The 15,893-nt window shown below is 42.6% G+C and overlaps 2 protein-coding genes across 3 annotated transcripts; both read left to right on the forward strand.

The window, feature by feature from the left end:
- The first annotated feature begins 642 nt into the window (after window positions 1-642).
- dnajb5 (DnaJ heat shock protein family (Hsp40) member B5) lies at window positions 643-10,547 on the forward strand. Of its 2 annotated transcripts, none has more exons than XM_085475279.1 (4): window positions 643-956; window positions 2,155-2,418; window positions 3,142-3,803; window positions 8,553-10,547. In XM_085475279.1, the coding sequence occupies exons 2-4, from the start codon at window positions 2,208-2,210 to the stop codon at window positions 8,784-8,786; spliced, it is 1,107 nt and encodes a 368-aa protein (XP_085331405.1). In that variant the 5' UTR covers window positions 643-956; window positions 2,155-2,207; the 3' UTR covers window positions 8,787-10,547. The 2 variants fall into 2 exon arrangements, with proteins under 2 accessions (XP_085331405.1, XP_085331404.1); XM_085475278.1 differs by lacking the exon at window positions 643-956 and adding an exon at window positions 1,388-1,505.
- A 2,346-nt stretch (window positions 10,548-12,893) lies between these two features.
- Window positions 12,894-15,742, forward strand: akr1a1a (aldo-keto reductase family 1, member A1a (aldehyde reductase)). Its single transcript, XM_085475285.1, is given in 8 exon segments — window positions 12,894-12,989; window positions 13,088-13,207; window positions 14,124-14,275; window positions 14,388-14,583; window positions 14,659-14,708; window positions 14,800-14,949; window positions 15,030-15,201; window positions 15,455-15,742. Coding segments are annotated over 8 exon segments (975 nt in total). The 5' UTR covers window positions 12,894-12,908; the 3' UTR covers window positions 15,509-15,742.
- Window positions 15,743-15,893: the final 151 nt, after the last annotated feature.

A 15,893-nucleotide genomic window follows, 5' to 3' on the forward strand; every position in this document is an offset into this window, starting at 1 on the left:
CAGGTTTGGGTAAGTTTAACTATTTGTTTGGGAATCCTCACTAGTAAAGCACGTAACCTGATGAAGGCCTAAATGTGGATGCTTATTGCTTACTGATTTGTTCAAATTAAGACTTATTATACTTATTATATATACTTATATACTTATTATATATACTTATATACTTATTCTAATAAGACATTATTTAGAAGCTGTGTATGTGTTGAATCTCTACCAAACATCAACCTTGATGGAGCCATTTTCACTCTCCAACAATCTCCAAGCAGCTCTGGGTCAAGGTTTGGGGTCAGATGGATTATTTTGGAAATGGCTAAACTTGGATTTATAATAATAGGTGAAAGGCTTAAAGGTTGGGAGGGAAAAAGGTAATCTGTGTTGGGGGTGAGGTTAAGTGTAAAAGTGAAAATATTAAAAATAAGATTTGGGTTGAGGATGTAATGGGTTTTTGAGGGATGGGAAAGCGTGAAAGTTGAGGTTTGGTGTTGAGAAAGTAGGATGTGACTGTGAATAGATGTTAACTTTTCACAAAGATAGAAGATGAAAATGCGTGTGTGGGGAAGAGGGGAGTCATCACATGACTCAGCAGTCAGTGTTTATACCGATTAAATCCAGGCACGACTGCAGGATCACACGCATTAACACACACCGCTTTCTTTTTCCTTTAAAAAGAAAAAAAATTAAAGAAAGGTATCAGGGCGACGCCTGTCCAAATATGTCCACCCAAGCCCCAGACCTGCCAGCTTCGACTGCCCATAAATCAAAAAGTTAAACCAATGCCACTAATTTAACTTAATCCTAAATAGAAATCAGCCTGTGCTGTTTGTGTGTATGTGAGCAGACCCTGAACAAAGAGCGCTGCTGGCTGACAGAGGGTTGGGTCTGCTCTCCCGGCTGCAATTTTCAGACACAGGACCAGAATCGGAAACAAGGCAGCAGCAGCAGGAGGAGCAGGCTCGGTAAGGAAATGTTTTGACGCTTTTTAAGGAAAAGCTTTCTATATTTGCGCAAATTTCAAAGTCGGGTGGACCAGAAAAGAACACGACTGCGGACGAGAAGCGGGGTTAGGTTTATCAACCATCACCAGAGTGAAAGGAGTTATTAAAAACCGAACACAGCCCCGTATCAAAGAAGTTACAATCACTTAGTAACTTTTTCATAGATTCCTTGCGCACCCATGCTTTAATCCATTTTTTAGAGAACGGTACCCTGCTTTTAAAAAAATATATATTAGTATTATTATTATTACCCATGGTGGATGTGGACTCGAAGGTTCACGGACATTTGTCCGAGATTTTTCAGAGAAACGTCAGGGGGATCTCGGTGTTTGGTCACCGGTTATTTCAGAGCCAGTGATCCTCCCGGCGTCCTGACGTCAATTTATAAGGACCCAGCAGCATCAGAGCAGCAGGCAGGCAGACAGCAGGGGCTGAAGGGAAGAAAGACAGAGAGACAGGGAGAAGCCGGGCCATGCTGTTCTGATTCTTCATTAATTGCAAAGCTTCCTGGTAGGATTTTGCTTGTATTTCTTCTCACTGTCCATTTATTCGTTTTTTATTTTTTAGGCTTTTCCTTTCTGTCGGAATGTGAATCAGATTAAACCCGCTGTTGGTTTTTACAGTGGCACAAATAAAGCTGAAATTGTCACGCTAAAGGGTTTTTTTTCCCGTGGGAGTGGGCTTTACTGTAATAGCGAACGGTTTCTGTAGCAGCAGATAGTCAGGGTGTTTTAGTGTTACAGATGAAACCAGGCTTTCCCCCTGCCGTGTGCGCTCCCGCTGTGTCCACCGCAGTGCTTCGGCGAAGCGCTTCTGCCTGTCCATTTCGGTTTTTATGCCCGGATGGTTAAACAAAACTGGGATGGAGGCAGATAATCATCACCATTATTATTAAAGTATTATCTATACCCTGCCTAACAGGCTGAGCTGGTCGCCAGAAGCCCTGTGATGAATTAGATGAAGGGGGATTCCTCGGCACTCTTGATTTTTCAGCAGTGAAAGCAGCACCTTCTATTTCCAGCTACAGCATCATTAAATAGTGTTCACAGTAAAACCCTAATGGATGCAGTCCACTCTGCACCTTTGCCAACTCAAATATAACCTCTCCTTCAGCGTAGTATCCATCTTAAGACTCTAAAGTAGTCTTGTATCTCACCAGTGACTGACAACAGCCTGAGCTGAAGAGGGGGTCCCATTCCTGAGAGTGCCAACATGGGGAAGGACTACTACAAGACCTTGGGCATCCCCAAGGGCTCCAACGAGGAGGAAATCAAGAAGGCCTACCGGCGCATGGCGCTCCGCTTTCACCCAGACAAGAACAAGGATCCTAGCGCAGAGGAGAAGTTCAAGGAGATCGCAGAAGCCTATGAGGTGCTGAGTGACCCCAAGAAGAGGGTGGTCTATGATCAGCTGGGAGAGGAAGGTAAGGAGAGGGTGTTCTGGGTCATTTGAGTGCAAGGGGTCAGAGAGTGCAGGCTTTGTTAGTGAAGCCTTATTAAGCCGGGGTTATGATGGATTAAGTTGTTATTGAAATAGCTCAGGAACCATCTCATATCGCAGCTTGGTGGGTTTCAGTCACTGAAGTAATAATGCCGTCTCTTCCATGTTTTCATGTTTATGTGCTGGCACATGTTTAATTTTCTGTTGTTGTCTTCGGTGTCAACAACACTTACCAGCTCTAATACCTTATAGTCTACCTCAGCTGCCCGTAGAGTGTGTATGTAACTCTGTGTGCGTGTCTGTGTGGTGTGCTAGATGACAGACAGATGGCATAAGACTATTACGTGGTTCAGATATGAATAGCAGCGACTGCTGTAGTTTGCATTTGTGGGTGTTCTGTGCATGTGTCTCTGCTGAAAACGTGTGCGTGTAAGTGTGTGTTTCTGTGCGAGTGTGTTGGATGGAGTGACCTGAGTTTCTCCAACAGCAGTGCTTTTGGAAGACCGGTGATGCTGTGGGATTTTTCCCACCTACGCGGGCACCACTCTTCTCTCTACTGTTACCCATACTTTGTGTTTAGGTCCTACGTCTGGTATCTGAATTCATATTATTGTGTGTATTTTGGCTGGTGGGTGTTTGAGTGTGTGCATGTGAGGTCTCACGTTCTTGTTCTCTTTCTCTCACTCTCTTTTTTTAAATCTCTCAGGCTTAAAAACAGGAGGCAGCAGCTCTTCGGGTCCTCCCGGAAGTTCATCGTACCACTACACTTTTCATGGAGATCCCCATGCCACCTTTGCCTCCTTCTTCGGTGGCTCCAACCCCTTTGATATGTTTTTCGGCTCCAACCGCAGTCACAGTCGCTCCAACGGCTTTTCCTTCCACAACGACCACAGCAATGACACGGAGCAGGACGCAGAAATGGACGAGGATGATCCCTTTACCCATTTTGGGAGGCAGTTTGGCTTTCCGGGGGGGATGAACAATGGCTTCCCAGGGGAAGGCCGCAGGAGGAGAGGCGTACCATCAGAGCGCCTCGGGACCAACCGAAAGCAGCAGGATCCTCCGGTCGTCCACGAGCTGAAGGTCTCGCTGGAAGAGATCTTCCACGGCTGCACCAAGCGCATGAAGATCACGCGCCGCAGGTTGAACCCAGACGGACGGAGCATGAGGACGGAGGACAAGATCCTCAACATTGTCATCAAGAAAGGCTGGAAGGAGGGGACCAAGATTACTTTCCCAAAGGAAGGGGACGAGACCCCTGAGAACATTCCCGCCGACATAGCGTTTGTGCTTAAAGACAAAGGGCACGCCCACTTCAAAAGAGACGGTTCCAACATAATCTATAACTGCAAGATCAGCCTAAAAGAGGTGCGCCTGTCTCCTTCGATTTAACCTCCCTCTCTCATCTGTCTTGTCTTCTGATTTTCCCTCTGTCACCAGTTGAACTCTCTTTGTTGCTGTTCTACATGTAGTTGTAGATAATGCTGCCAAGCTTCTGATGTTGATTCCCAGTGGAGCAGTCCCAGGTTAATTTTTAATGAAGATGTGCAAAGTTTGAACTAAAAATACAAATTATTCATGTCATTCAGCCCAGAGAGGTGTGTCTGTAATTTAACAGTGCTGGGTGGGTGGTCATATCAAACATACCAAGGTGGGAGAGTGTGTGCATCAGAGTCTCTGCCACTGCAATGTGATAGAAGAAGCCAGAATGTGGTGTATTTGTGCGACTGGCACAAAGCCATTATCCTCACTTGTTCTGCACACTGTATGAAAACATATGCATCAATACATAAATAGACACACAAGCACAAAGCTGCACACAAGCAAGTGTGTGTGCACACACTCTCCATCTTCAAGCGTATTTGCCAACACACTCCGTTAAAGACGGATTGCAGTGTGACATTGGTGATGATCCAGGCTGTTATTACTGTGACTGGCAGGACATTTAATTAGAGGGCAGAGAGTCCAGCACCAGCTCTGCTCTGGCTCTATATTAGACAAACTTTAATGTTTCTAATAGCGTTGCCACTCACTGGCCTGCTCTCGACGTGATCTGCTTAATGGCAGGTGTTCTCAAATAGCTGGAGATGTCAGGGGAGATGTTGTTTTTACTCAACTCGGGCCTGTGTTTTTTGGGTTTTTTTGTTTTGTTTTTTTAGCAGGTTTCCTCTAAAAGCAGCACTGACTCTCGCACCGTGCAGTTAATGCGCTGGAAAATAAGTGCGTCTGCACACGGAAAGACAATGAAGCCTAAGTTGACGAGAGCACATTAGAGTTTGTTGAGTCACATTAAGCAGGGGATGGTACTTGATCAAACCAGCACAGTGATTAGGTTTGCACTGCAGAACTCCCACAGCTAAAACCCTCTGCTCCCACAGCAGCCAGATAAGAGACTTAATTTCTGACGCAGCTAAAGTTGAGATGAGGAAGCGAAGGGGAACTGTGGCTGGGATGTGTGTGTCGGGGGGGTATCTAGGGAATATTAGGGAAGTGGGTCAGATGATTCAGTATCCAAAGCAAATAAGAGCTCATATTCCACTGCTCTCTTGAAGATGTGATGCTAAATACTGCAGTAAAATCACAGCACCAGATGCATGCCGCATGCTAGAAAACCTACCACGCATAATGTGGCAAATGTTATCCAGTTCTTCAGTAGAGAATATAGCTTCACGAATCAGATGATTGATTATATTAGCAAAAATCTCTGCAAGTGCTCATTACAAAGTAAAAACCAAAAGGGGTGAGACTGAGGCATGCTGATATTTGCAATCGCCTTTCTGAAGCAGGTATCTCTATTTAGTCATATTTTTGGCTGCTGTATGAGTCTCCAGATATTTGGCTGTTCAGTTTTGCTTTCTGCCTGAAGCATGCCCTGATCAGCGGCTCAGTTTAGTGTCTCCAAGTTTGTTTGGCTATGCTATAAACTCCTGGGAGACATTAGCAGAGGTAACATTCAGCCCCGCTGTCTTTTCACAGTTACAGTCAGAAGCAATTTGAGAGTTTACCTCAAATATGACACACTGGCTTCCCTGAAACCAGTCTATATTGGGATCTGTAGGTAGGCTCTATGGCAATAATGAAGCCTCTGAGTTGTCTAGCTCCTGTCATTGCTGTAAAATCCACATCCAGGACAACTGTAGCTGCTGGGCTCTGAAGGCAGCGTGGACAGCTTTTTTGCAGCTCTCTGGCAAATAACTGCTGAATCTATGGGAGTAAGACAGCATTTGCATTTTGCAGCATCTGTTGTGTGTAGCATTAGCAACCAGTATTTCAGGACAGGCTCTGTGACAGGCGGCCCACACTTGTAAGGACACTTCGGACTATGAGCACGCCTTAAGCTGGCTCTGACAGCTAAATGTAACAAAACTGTTGGGTTTTAACAGTGAAAGTTAACATTAGCATATGGCCCTCAGTAATACAAGTCTAGAAAATGTTCTTTCAAATATAGCAAAAAGTGACTGTGTGTCTGTGTCAGTTTCTAAAGCCTTGTCTGTGCTGAGGCTTACGCAATCAGTGGGCCCTCGGATCAGCTGGCAATGTGTGTTGAGCGTCATGGCAACCTGTCTGTGTGCGAGACGTGTGTTAGTCAATGGAGCTGTCCATAACTGAAGGATGAGCCACTGCTCTCCACTGCAGTCAAAGAAATCACCCTCTAATGTATGTGATGGGTTAAAGGATGATGATGATGTCATGGCTGGAAAACTTGGTCCTGTGAAGCAGCTGCTCTCCAGGCCACATTTACACCCCAGTTTCTTTTCAAAGAAACAGGCACAGCCTGAAAATCTTCCAATTAGTACAATAGTGTCTAAGCGCATGGATTGGATCTTGGAGCTATTATTCTGGGCAAAATCACAATTACACCAGAAGGGGATAGAATTTATACATCTCTAGCTATTGAGTATCTTAATCCTTCAGGGATTTGATCTTTTATGATACCCAGGTGATATAAGTGATCTCCCTTTTTATATCTAGCACCACTATAGTTACCTGTACTAGATGCACACTCACTGCTTTATTAGGTAGGTATGTAGTACTGGATTGGACACGCTTTTGGTTTGCTATAAGTCTGCTGGAAACAGAGGTGCTGGAGATTTTAGTCCATATTGACATGACAGCATCAGACAGATACTGCAGATTTGTCAGCTGCACATCCATGATATGAAATCCAGTTCCACAACATCCCAGAGCCACTATGTTGGATTGAGAAAGCCATTTGAGTACAGTGTTTAAGAATCCTGTATTAGATTATTTGAGCTTTGTGACATGGTGTGTTATCCTGCTGGAAGCCGCCATCAGAAGACGGGCATACTGTGGTCATAAAGGGATGGCTGTGGTTTAAGTGATGCTCAGTGGGTACAAGCCCAAAGTGTGCCAGGAAAATATCTCCCACACCAGCAGCGTGAACGGTTAATAAAAGGAAGGATGAATCCATGCTTTCATGTTGTTCATGCCAAATTTGGACCCTACCATGTGAATATCGTGCCATAAATAGAGATTTATCAGACTGAATGTTTTTCCATTCTTCTATTGTTCAATTTTGGTGAGCCCTTGTAAATTGTAGCTTTAGTTTTTTGTTCTTAGCTGACATGAGTGTGGTGTTCCTGCTGCTGTAGCCCATCTGCTTCAAGGTACAACGCGTTGTGCATTCAGAGATGCTCTCTTGCATACCTTATTTGTAATGCGTGGTTATTTGAGTTGTTTTTTCCTTCTTATTAGATCAAAGCACTTCTCTGCTGATCTCTGGCTTCGACAAGACATTTTCACTCAGAAAACTGACACTCACTGGATATTTTCTCTTTTTTGGAACACGGCCTGTAAACACTAGGGATGGTTGTGTTGGAAAATCCCAGTAGATCAGCAGTTTCTGAAATATTCAGACCAGCCTGTCTGACAGCAACAACCACGTGTCACGTTCAGAGTCATTTAAATCATATTTCTTCCTCATTCTGATGCTCTGTTTGAACTGCAAATGCATTGAGTTGCTGCCATATCTAATAAAGTGGCTGGTGAGTGTATTTCATCAGCCTTAGCTGTAAATGCATTTAAAAGTAGCACAGTAACAATAGCAACATGCTGTTAAAATTGGTCTATACCTGATGAACAGTAACATTTTTTTATCTCCTCGGCTAAAGGTTAATGGAGCCAGTAACAAATGGCATAAGAGAGCCGACCCTTTAACAACTTTAAAATGTTTAATTTTAATTTCTATATCTTTCTTTGTCTTAGAGTAGTTTGAGGAATCTCCAAATTAAGCTTCTGTCTCCCCGTCTTCATTATTTAACCTAACCCTTTAGCTCACAGTGAATTCTACTGCTGGTCATTCTCACTGGTTTTCTCTCTCTTTTCCACACCTTTTTATAGTATTTATTTACTGTTTTATTTGTAGTGATGTATTTTTCAAGTGTTATATTTAAAGAAAAAAGAAAAGGGAAGTCCATTCACACTGTTGTGGATTTAAATAGTTCTTTCCATTAAGTGCAAATCTGGTGAATGATGCTCACTGGAAAGCCTGTGAAGTCGTGATAACCGGAAAGTCTCTGTGTTTAGTTTAGCGCTCTCTACACGGACTGGATGCATCAGGCACTGTGATAAGGAGGTGAGGCATGTGAGTGAGTGTGCGTCTGTGCATGTGTGTGTTTGTGTGCATGTGGGGATCTGACAGGCCCTCCAACTATTTACGAGCTCAGCCGATTCCTGCCTCACTTCATTAGTCCCAGCTATGAGACCGTTGCTAAAATTAGTCCCCTGTGCAATGTGGGGCCCTGCAATGCTGACACACTTACACACACTCCCTAACACACATGCACACACACACACACACACTTGCAAACAAAGACTAGAAAACTTTCCCACTGCCAAGTCATGTTTTCCTAAATGTTCCTGTTCCAAATACTGCTCTTTCGACCCCCGCAGTGCTGTCAGTACAACTTCTTTTCTTCACATACTTTTACACACACCACACCGAAAGCACAGCAAATACTGCCTCCCGATAGCGTACTGGGGGAAGATATGAACACTGCAGACTTTAACGAAACATTACATCACCGAGATATTCATGGATTTGGCATTTTATTCCTATTAATGATATTAACCCTTTCAATCTCCTCTCTTCTCCAGGCGTTGTGTGGCTGCACAGTTAGCATTCCCACGCTGGAAAACCGCGTTATCTCCCTCCCTTGTCACGACATCATCAAGCCAGGGACGGTGAAACGACTCAGAGGCGAAGGCCTGCCTTTTCCAAAGAACCCTTCACAGCGTGGTGACCTCATCGTGGAGTTTTCGGTCCGTTTTCCCGACAGGATCCCCCCTCAGTCCAGAGAAATTATCAGACAACACCTCCCCCAGTCCTAGAAAGACACATCTCTAACTCCTCCACCACAAACTCCAGACTAAACCTGAGGAAAAAAACTACACTCCTTCATCTACTCCTTCTTTGTTTGTAGTTACCCTCATGTCCCTGTGAATGAATACAGCTTTGAACATGTGCTGTGATAATTTAGGGACTTCACAAAAGGAAGAATGGCAGTATCAGGATGTAAAGTACTCATATTTATTTTGTCTTTCAGCCCAAACGCGCGCGCACACAGACACACACAGACCCACAAATACACACACACAAGCACCCTGAGCAGCAGAGCGGTGCTGAGGATGGGCTCAGCACGATTCTGGTTTTTAAGGGAACCTCTTTTCTTAACTGTTTTATACGGATTTATCAGTGGTTTTATATGCCGTCCGACTCTGATCCTCGTCTTTTTGTGATAGGATAAAGCGTGAAATATTTTATAACAAGAACAGGATTTTGTTTTCCAAACATGTCAAAAAAGGATTGCTTAATGTTTACATTAAGTGTACCAGCAGCTTCAGTGGTTTTTAGCATAGCCTTTCCTTTGGCACATGCCAGAGTTTTTCTTCTTTTTTCTCCCCCATGCTTTCAATCTAATAAAGAATTATGCTTGAAAATCTGTAGGCCATTAGTATGATCTGTCTCCCCTAAAATATCCCTAGACGTGCAGTGCCACAGAGCTCTAAAAACTCTTGCATTACTCCAATAATATTAGCATAGTTTAGCTGCAATGGAAGAATCTGGGAATGACAATCACGTAACTGTAACAGCAGTGTAAGTTTAGATATCTGCACATAATATCGGTGCTTTCCCTTCTGAGCTGTGAACTGAATAGCCTGGCTCAATATCTGAGGGACATTTAGGTGCCTTAGCCCGGTGTCACACCACATATGTGAACACACATACAGGTCACACTATAATAAAGACAAATAGCCATGAACACAACACATGATGCCCTATGCTGTGTTAGGCGTTACCACCAGGACCTGGTAATTTTAAAAAAACGGTAAGCAAGCTATGTAAAGTAATTCACCTTACTGTACTGTATGTAAGAAGGATCATTTATAGGAAGTGATTTGATACAAGACTGATGATTTTTGCCAATTCGTCTTTGTAAAGTGCCATACAAGTAATTGCTGGATTTCCCAGAGGAATGCAAGCGTGACGTTAGACCGATTCCTGTGGGAAAGCCAGCTTTGTTGTGGGATATTCTGCTTTCTCTTGTGGCATTTGAAGGCCATGTCTCGGTGCTACTGTGAGCAATGCCAAAAAGTAGACCGCATTGTTGTCTACTTTTTTGGTTACATGGAGTCCTCAGTTTCCGATGTGATAAATGCCTCTGTTCCCTAACAGCTGTACATCAAACGTTACAAACTGTACGTAGTGCAAATAGAAAAACTGTTCTCTGTCTCAGCTGCAGGGGACGCCCTTGAGCTCTTCCTCGCTGTAATTTGCAGCAGTGGTGAGAATATGTGTGGGTTATGCTGACAGTCCTAGTAGGTCGAATAAATGAGGTGTACAGGAAAATATTTGAATGCTTCGTGTTTGATAAATTCTCTTTTATATTGTGAAAGACAAAACTATAAGATATGTTGTTGTTTTTTCTCTTTGGGGAGAGACTTGAATGACTTGTGTGATGGTCCTGTGGCAACAACCAGGCTTAACAAGTGCTGCTGCTGCTAATCAAAGACTCACTTACACTGCTTATTGTGCATATGCCAATATCTATGAATTTTTCAAAATGAAAACAAATAAACCAAATGTGTGAAGTTTGCTTCATTTTCATTTATTGCTGCTTGAGAACAAGTACCAGTTCCTAATAACATTCACCTCAAAGTGCTTTACAGTCTAAGAAAAACTGATAATCTCAGAACTCCTATGAGCAAGCACTTGGCAACAGTGGGAAAGAAGAAAACCTCAAGGAGGGGGGAGGAGAAAAGACCAACATGCAACATTATATAAGATTAAAACCTTTCTCAGCGCACAACAGCAACAACAAACATACCTTAACCTGTTAATTTTGCCTCTTTTACACCACCACAGTGGAGTTTAAACCAGGCATAAAGATGTTTGAAGTGCAGATTCTCTGATTTCATTAAAGGGGTTTTACAAAACACCTCCATTCACTGCTTAACAATTATGACCATTGGCTGACAACCAGTTTCATGTCCAACTGAGGCCTGTTTTCTCATTATTCCAGGATAAACCGTAATATGAGATCCAAGGATATATTGATGGAAATGAAGGAGGATGCCATAAGACTGAAAAACCAAATACGAGTAGTTTTCACTGTGTTGTAGACCTTCTGTATTTATTTTCATAATCAAATGTAGACGTTTGAAGAATAGGCCTACCAGAGAGTGTTCTTGACTTTGTTAGATGTTGTTTCTCTTAACCATGCACACAATTCTGTCTTTGAGCACCATATTTGTCTCCTGTGGTACCTCAAGCAAGTTCATCACTTGGAGTCCATTCCAACTCCATATCTTCTATCTGCACCATTTATCATTAAATAACAAAGGAACAGATCTCACCTGGCCATGAAACTGCGTGTCAGACGATAATTTTTAAGTATTGGAAAATGGGAGACTATAAATGGCTGTAATTTCTTAAAAGTTAATGCAATACTTTTGTAAAATGCTTTGAGTTAAAGCTAAAAATTTGCACTTCAGTCACACTGTTCGAGTTCTGTTTGATCTGAAATCTTCTGTGGTTGCGTACAGAGGCAAGAGTGGACAGCATAGAAAGACATTCACGGGTATGACCAATTTAGAATCGTTACTTAAGTTTGACGAATGTTATTCGGACCCTCAGGAGTACCATGCAGGCACAGGGAAAACATGCAAGCTCCACACAGAAAGGCCCCAGCCATCCAACATGAACCAGTAACTGTCTTGTTAACCACTTTACCACCGTGACACCTGCCTGTCCTTACCTTGCTTGCAAAGTTAAAATTGTTGGGTTTTGTGTATTTGTATTTTTGCTTTGCGCATGAAGGCCACTGTAATACATTTATCTGACAGTTTTTATTACAGTTGTAAGGTTAACAAGATCCATCAAGATTTGTTCGTGTAATCTTCAGTCATGGTTTTGTTTAACTTCATGTTTGAAGACTAAATTATCCGACATTTCTTTAGAGAAAATAGTCAAAAGAATGTAAACAAATCTCTGTATCAAAACTATTTTTTCATCTTCCCTGCTGCATTCATCTTCTCAGACGTAGATAGATGGATAGATTATTGATTTGATTGGGCATTTAAGGTTAGCAAGATCAAAACTGGAATAAGACTCCAAATTCTGAAAGTAATATGGAAGTAAAAATTGAGCAGCCACCAGCACCTCTAAACAAATAAGTCTGCCTTGTGACCCTGGTCATGAATGTTTAACAGTGTGCATGGTGGAATTTGGACATTTTCCATCAGCCGTAGTTACAGATAAACATATGAAGACAGACTGACCTCAGCGTGCTAAAATTCTGATGGACTCAACCTTCAACTGATCACTGGTTCATCTTCTGAAGCAATTCCAGGTACGAGAAGAAAGACTTTTTATTCAAATGCTGGTTGTGTTTGATGGTTACTGGTTTAAATGTTTTCTCCTGCACCCTGGGCAGAGCAAAGGGAAGGTGATCTGTGCTGGGAGATCACGTGAAACAACTGCAGTGCCTGATGAGCAAAGTCTGTGTGTGCGCCCCACATGTTGAGGATAAAACAGGCAATTAGTGAACCATGGAAAGGCTGCCTGAGATGTGCTCCAGTAACTCTGCACTGTGACGAATGGCATCTAGCCGCATCAGCCATTTCTTGCGACGGGGCTGAGTTCACAAAGAGTTTATATTTTCACCGAAACACAGTTTTAAGCTCAAATGGCAAAAGAACAGCTAATAACAGAAAAGTGGGTCAGCAAGCAAGACGATTGCTTGTTAAAGGAATTTGCATATGTAGAGTATATGATTCATACACATGACCCCAGCTGTAGTGCAGATCATGAACTCATATGTGTTTTAATCAGTAACTCAGTGTTAGGACTTGGTCATGATGACCAGACAACTAAGCCTCATATAAGCTCGCGAGTGAAGACCTCACACACTCCTCTTTGTCTTTTCTCCGCCAGGTTCTCAGAGTTGGAGGATGAACACCTTTGTGACTCTCTCGACACGGCAGAGGATGCCCGTGATTGGACTCGGCACATGGAAAAGTACCTCGGGACAGGCAGGGACATAAACACTCACACAGAGTTAGCAGGTCCAACAAATGTTTTTGGACATGGTGGAATTTTAAAGCTTACGTCTGTCTCTGTGTGTTCTCAGGTGAAGCAGGCGGTGCATACAGCTTTAGAGTGTGGATACAGGCACTTTGATTGTGCTGCTGCTTATGAGAATGAAAAGGAGGTTGGAGAGGCTCTGGCTCTCTGGGTGGGTCCAGGAAAGGTGAGCTTTGGTGGTCTTTTAATCAGCTCCAGGTGCCTTTATTCTCTTCACGTCAGCCACATCAGTAGGCTGGTGTGGACATGTGCCATAAAAATACATACAAAAGTAAAAACTACAAATATTTAGCCAAACTTTTCAAAGCAATCCACATGCTTTCTTGACTCAGAGCTTTAAAAGTGAGCTTTAGAATGATATTAAGAATTGTAGGAGCTATCTGCTGGACCATGTAATAGGGTAGCCTATCAGACACATGCAGTGCTACTGTGAGCAAATTAATTATTATTATTATTATTTATTTATTTATTTATTTATTTACAATTAAATAGAATTTCCTGGCAGTTATTTCATGTTTCAGGCTTTACAGTGTTAACTGATAAATCTACTGACATTCAGATAAAAAACGGATAAATATTTTCAGTTTAGTCACATAAACAAACAAGATATCTGCTCCTTATCTTACCTGTGAAGTGTTTTTCTGTTGATTGTTGCTGTTGTTTATTAAACCTGAGGGCCACTGCAGGGTTAGAGATGTATGACAGTTTTAGTTATATTTCTGAGGTTAGGAAGCTCTGCCAAGATGTTTTTTCATCTATACTTCTCTCGTGGGTTTTTTGTTGCTTTTTGTTTGTTTTTTTCAAATAAATTTCAGAAACCCAAATAACATAATGTTTCTTTAAAGAAGAGTCCAAAGAGTGTATACAAATCACTGTGTCAGCAAATGGTTTTGAAGAAGTGGTTAATATTTGGTCTGTAAGCCAAAACATGTAGATGAAGATTGGTTTTAACATAGGTTCAAGTCTGCAGTTCACTACCATCAGGCTCAAACTTGTCACTGTCTGTAATGTGCCCTGTTCAAGTGTTTCCCTGTATTCAGAGCAGTCATTGGTTTGTATCCGTGTCATACTTTCCGCTCCAGGCTCTGCAGCGTGAAGAAGTGTTTGTGACTTCCAAACTGTGGAACACCAAACATGACCCCCAGGATGTTGAAGAGGCATGCAGGACCAGTTTAGCAGATCTGGGTCTCTCCTACCTGGACCTTTACCTCATGCACTGGCCCATTGCATTTCAGTGAGTGACTACACACACTCAGTAATGTTAATACGTCTCCATCTGGCTGTAACTGAGCAGAGATTGAATTGTCACTTTACCTGAAGCAGCTATTCAGGTGTGGGCGTTTCAGGAGGGGGAAGGAACTGATGCCTCGAAAGGAAGATGGAAGCATTTGTTACTCTGACACACACTACAGGGATACTTGGACTGCCATGGAGAGCCTCGTAGATAGAGGGCTAGTCAAGGCTATAGGTCTGTCCAACTTCAATGCCAGGCAGACTGATGACATCATAAGCATGGCCAGACACAAACCTGTAGTAAACCACGTGCAGCTACATTTTTTCAGCTCTGTTCAAACAAGTCAGTAAACTGTACCTAATAATTGTGTGTCTGTGTTACAGGTTGAATGCCATCCATATTTGTCTCAAGCAGATCTCCTCTCACACTGTCGGTCAGTTTAATGATTGTTTAACATTCAAACTGGCAGTCATCCTTTCTGAGATTAATATGTCAAAGTAACAGGTTTCACACCTCCATCTCAGCTCAGTGGGAGTTTGTGTGACAGCTTACAGTCCTCTGGGCAGTGGAGACAGACCCTGGGCCTCCGCTAATGAACCAAGTCTGCTAGCAGATCCTTGACTGGGAGCCATAGCCCAAAGATACAAGAAGACACCGGCCCAGGAAAACTCAAAGTAATACAATCACCACTAATCCCTTTAACGGTGTCCTCCATTTATTTGACTAATCACATGACTCAATGACTCATTTGCAGGTGGCACATTCAGAGGGGTGTTGTGTGTATTCCCAAAAGCGTGACGCCTTCCAGAATCCAGCAGAACTTGAACGTGTTTGACTTTTCCTTGTCAGAAGAGGACACGAAGAGCATTGAATCCTTCAATCACAACAAGCGTTTCATCGCTCCAACAGTCGAGGTAAGTCACCAAGTCTCCTTGGCACCTAAAAACAATTCTGAACTGCTTCTTCCCCCAGAGCCTAAATATTTAGATGTTTATATACCAAAGCATGAACTATTGTAGTCTCCCTCTGGAGAAGGCTCACAGCTGGTGATTTCAGTAGGTCTTGGATTTTAAACAGTTTCTCAGAAGTGTTTGGAGTTAGTTGGGTATAGTAGTACATTAATAGGCAAATTATTAAAATAAACCATTAACTACAATTTGCATTTGTTTCTACAGAGAGAGAGTGTGGAGAGATGCTGAACATCCTCATTTCCCCTTCCATGATGCTTACTGAGTCTCTAGCAAAGTCGATGTATACTTTTTAAGAAGAGTTGTCACTATGATTAATTTCATAGCAATTTTAGTTCAGTAATTTTGATCAATTTTCACCCCTGTTACATTTTCAGTATGGGGGAAGAAAAAAAGAAAGAAAAAGAAAAAAAAATCCAAGCAGCAGTGTTTCTCTCACAGTTACAGTGACACTGTGTGGACAGAAACTGAACAGTATCTTAGCCCAGTGACAGCACTACTGATCACGTCTTTATACTTTCACTCTGCTGGCAGCAGAGAACAGACAGATCTCATCAACTACAAACTGCCCTGTAAAGAGTTTTAGTGTCTGGTAGAAGAAGTAGGAGGGGGGGGAGGGGGGTGAACCAAACAAAAACTTTGTTACATGC

The sequence above is a fragment of the Copadichromis virginalis genome, linkage group LG12 (genome assembly GCF_057382275.1).
Source record: "Copadichromis virginalis isolate Kocher_CV1m ecotype Utaka linkage group LG12, C_Virginalis_male_GT1.1, whole genome shotgun sequence".
In the NCBI taxonomy this organism is placed as follows: Eukaryota; Metazoa; Chordata; class Actinopteri; order Cichliformes; family Cichlidae; genus Copadichromis; species Copadichromis virginalis.

Coding starts and splice junctions, on each gene's coding strand:
- dnajb5 (XM_085475279.1), top strand. CDS start 2,208: ATGGGGAAGGACTACTACAAGACCTTGGGCATCCCCAAGGGCTCCAAC. Junction 2,419..3,141: donor TGATCAGCTGGGAGAGGAAG/GTAAGGAGAGGG, acceptor TAAATCTCTCAG/GCTTAAAAACAGGAGGCAGC. Junction 3,804..8,552: donor GCAAGATCAGCCTAAAAGAG/GTGCGCCTGTCT, acceptor TCTCTTCTCCAG/GCGTTGTGTGGCTGCACAGT.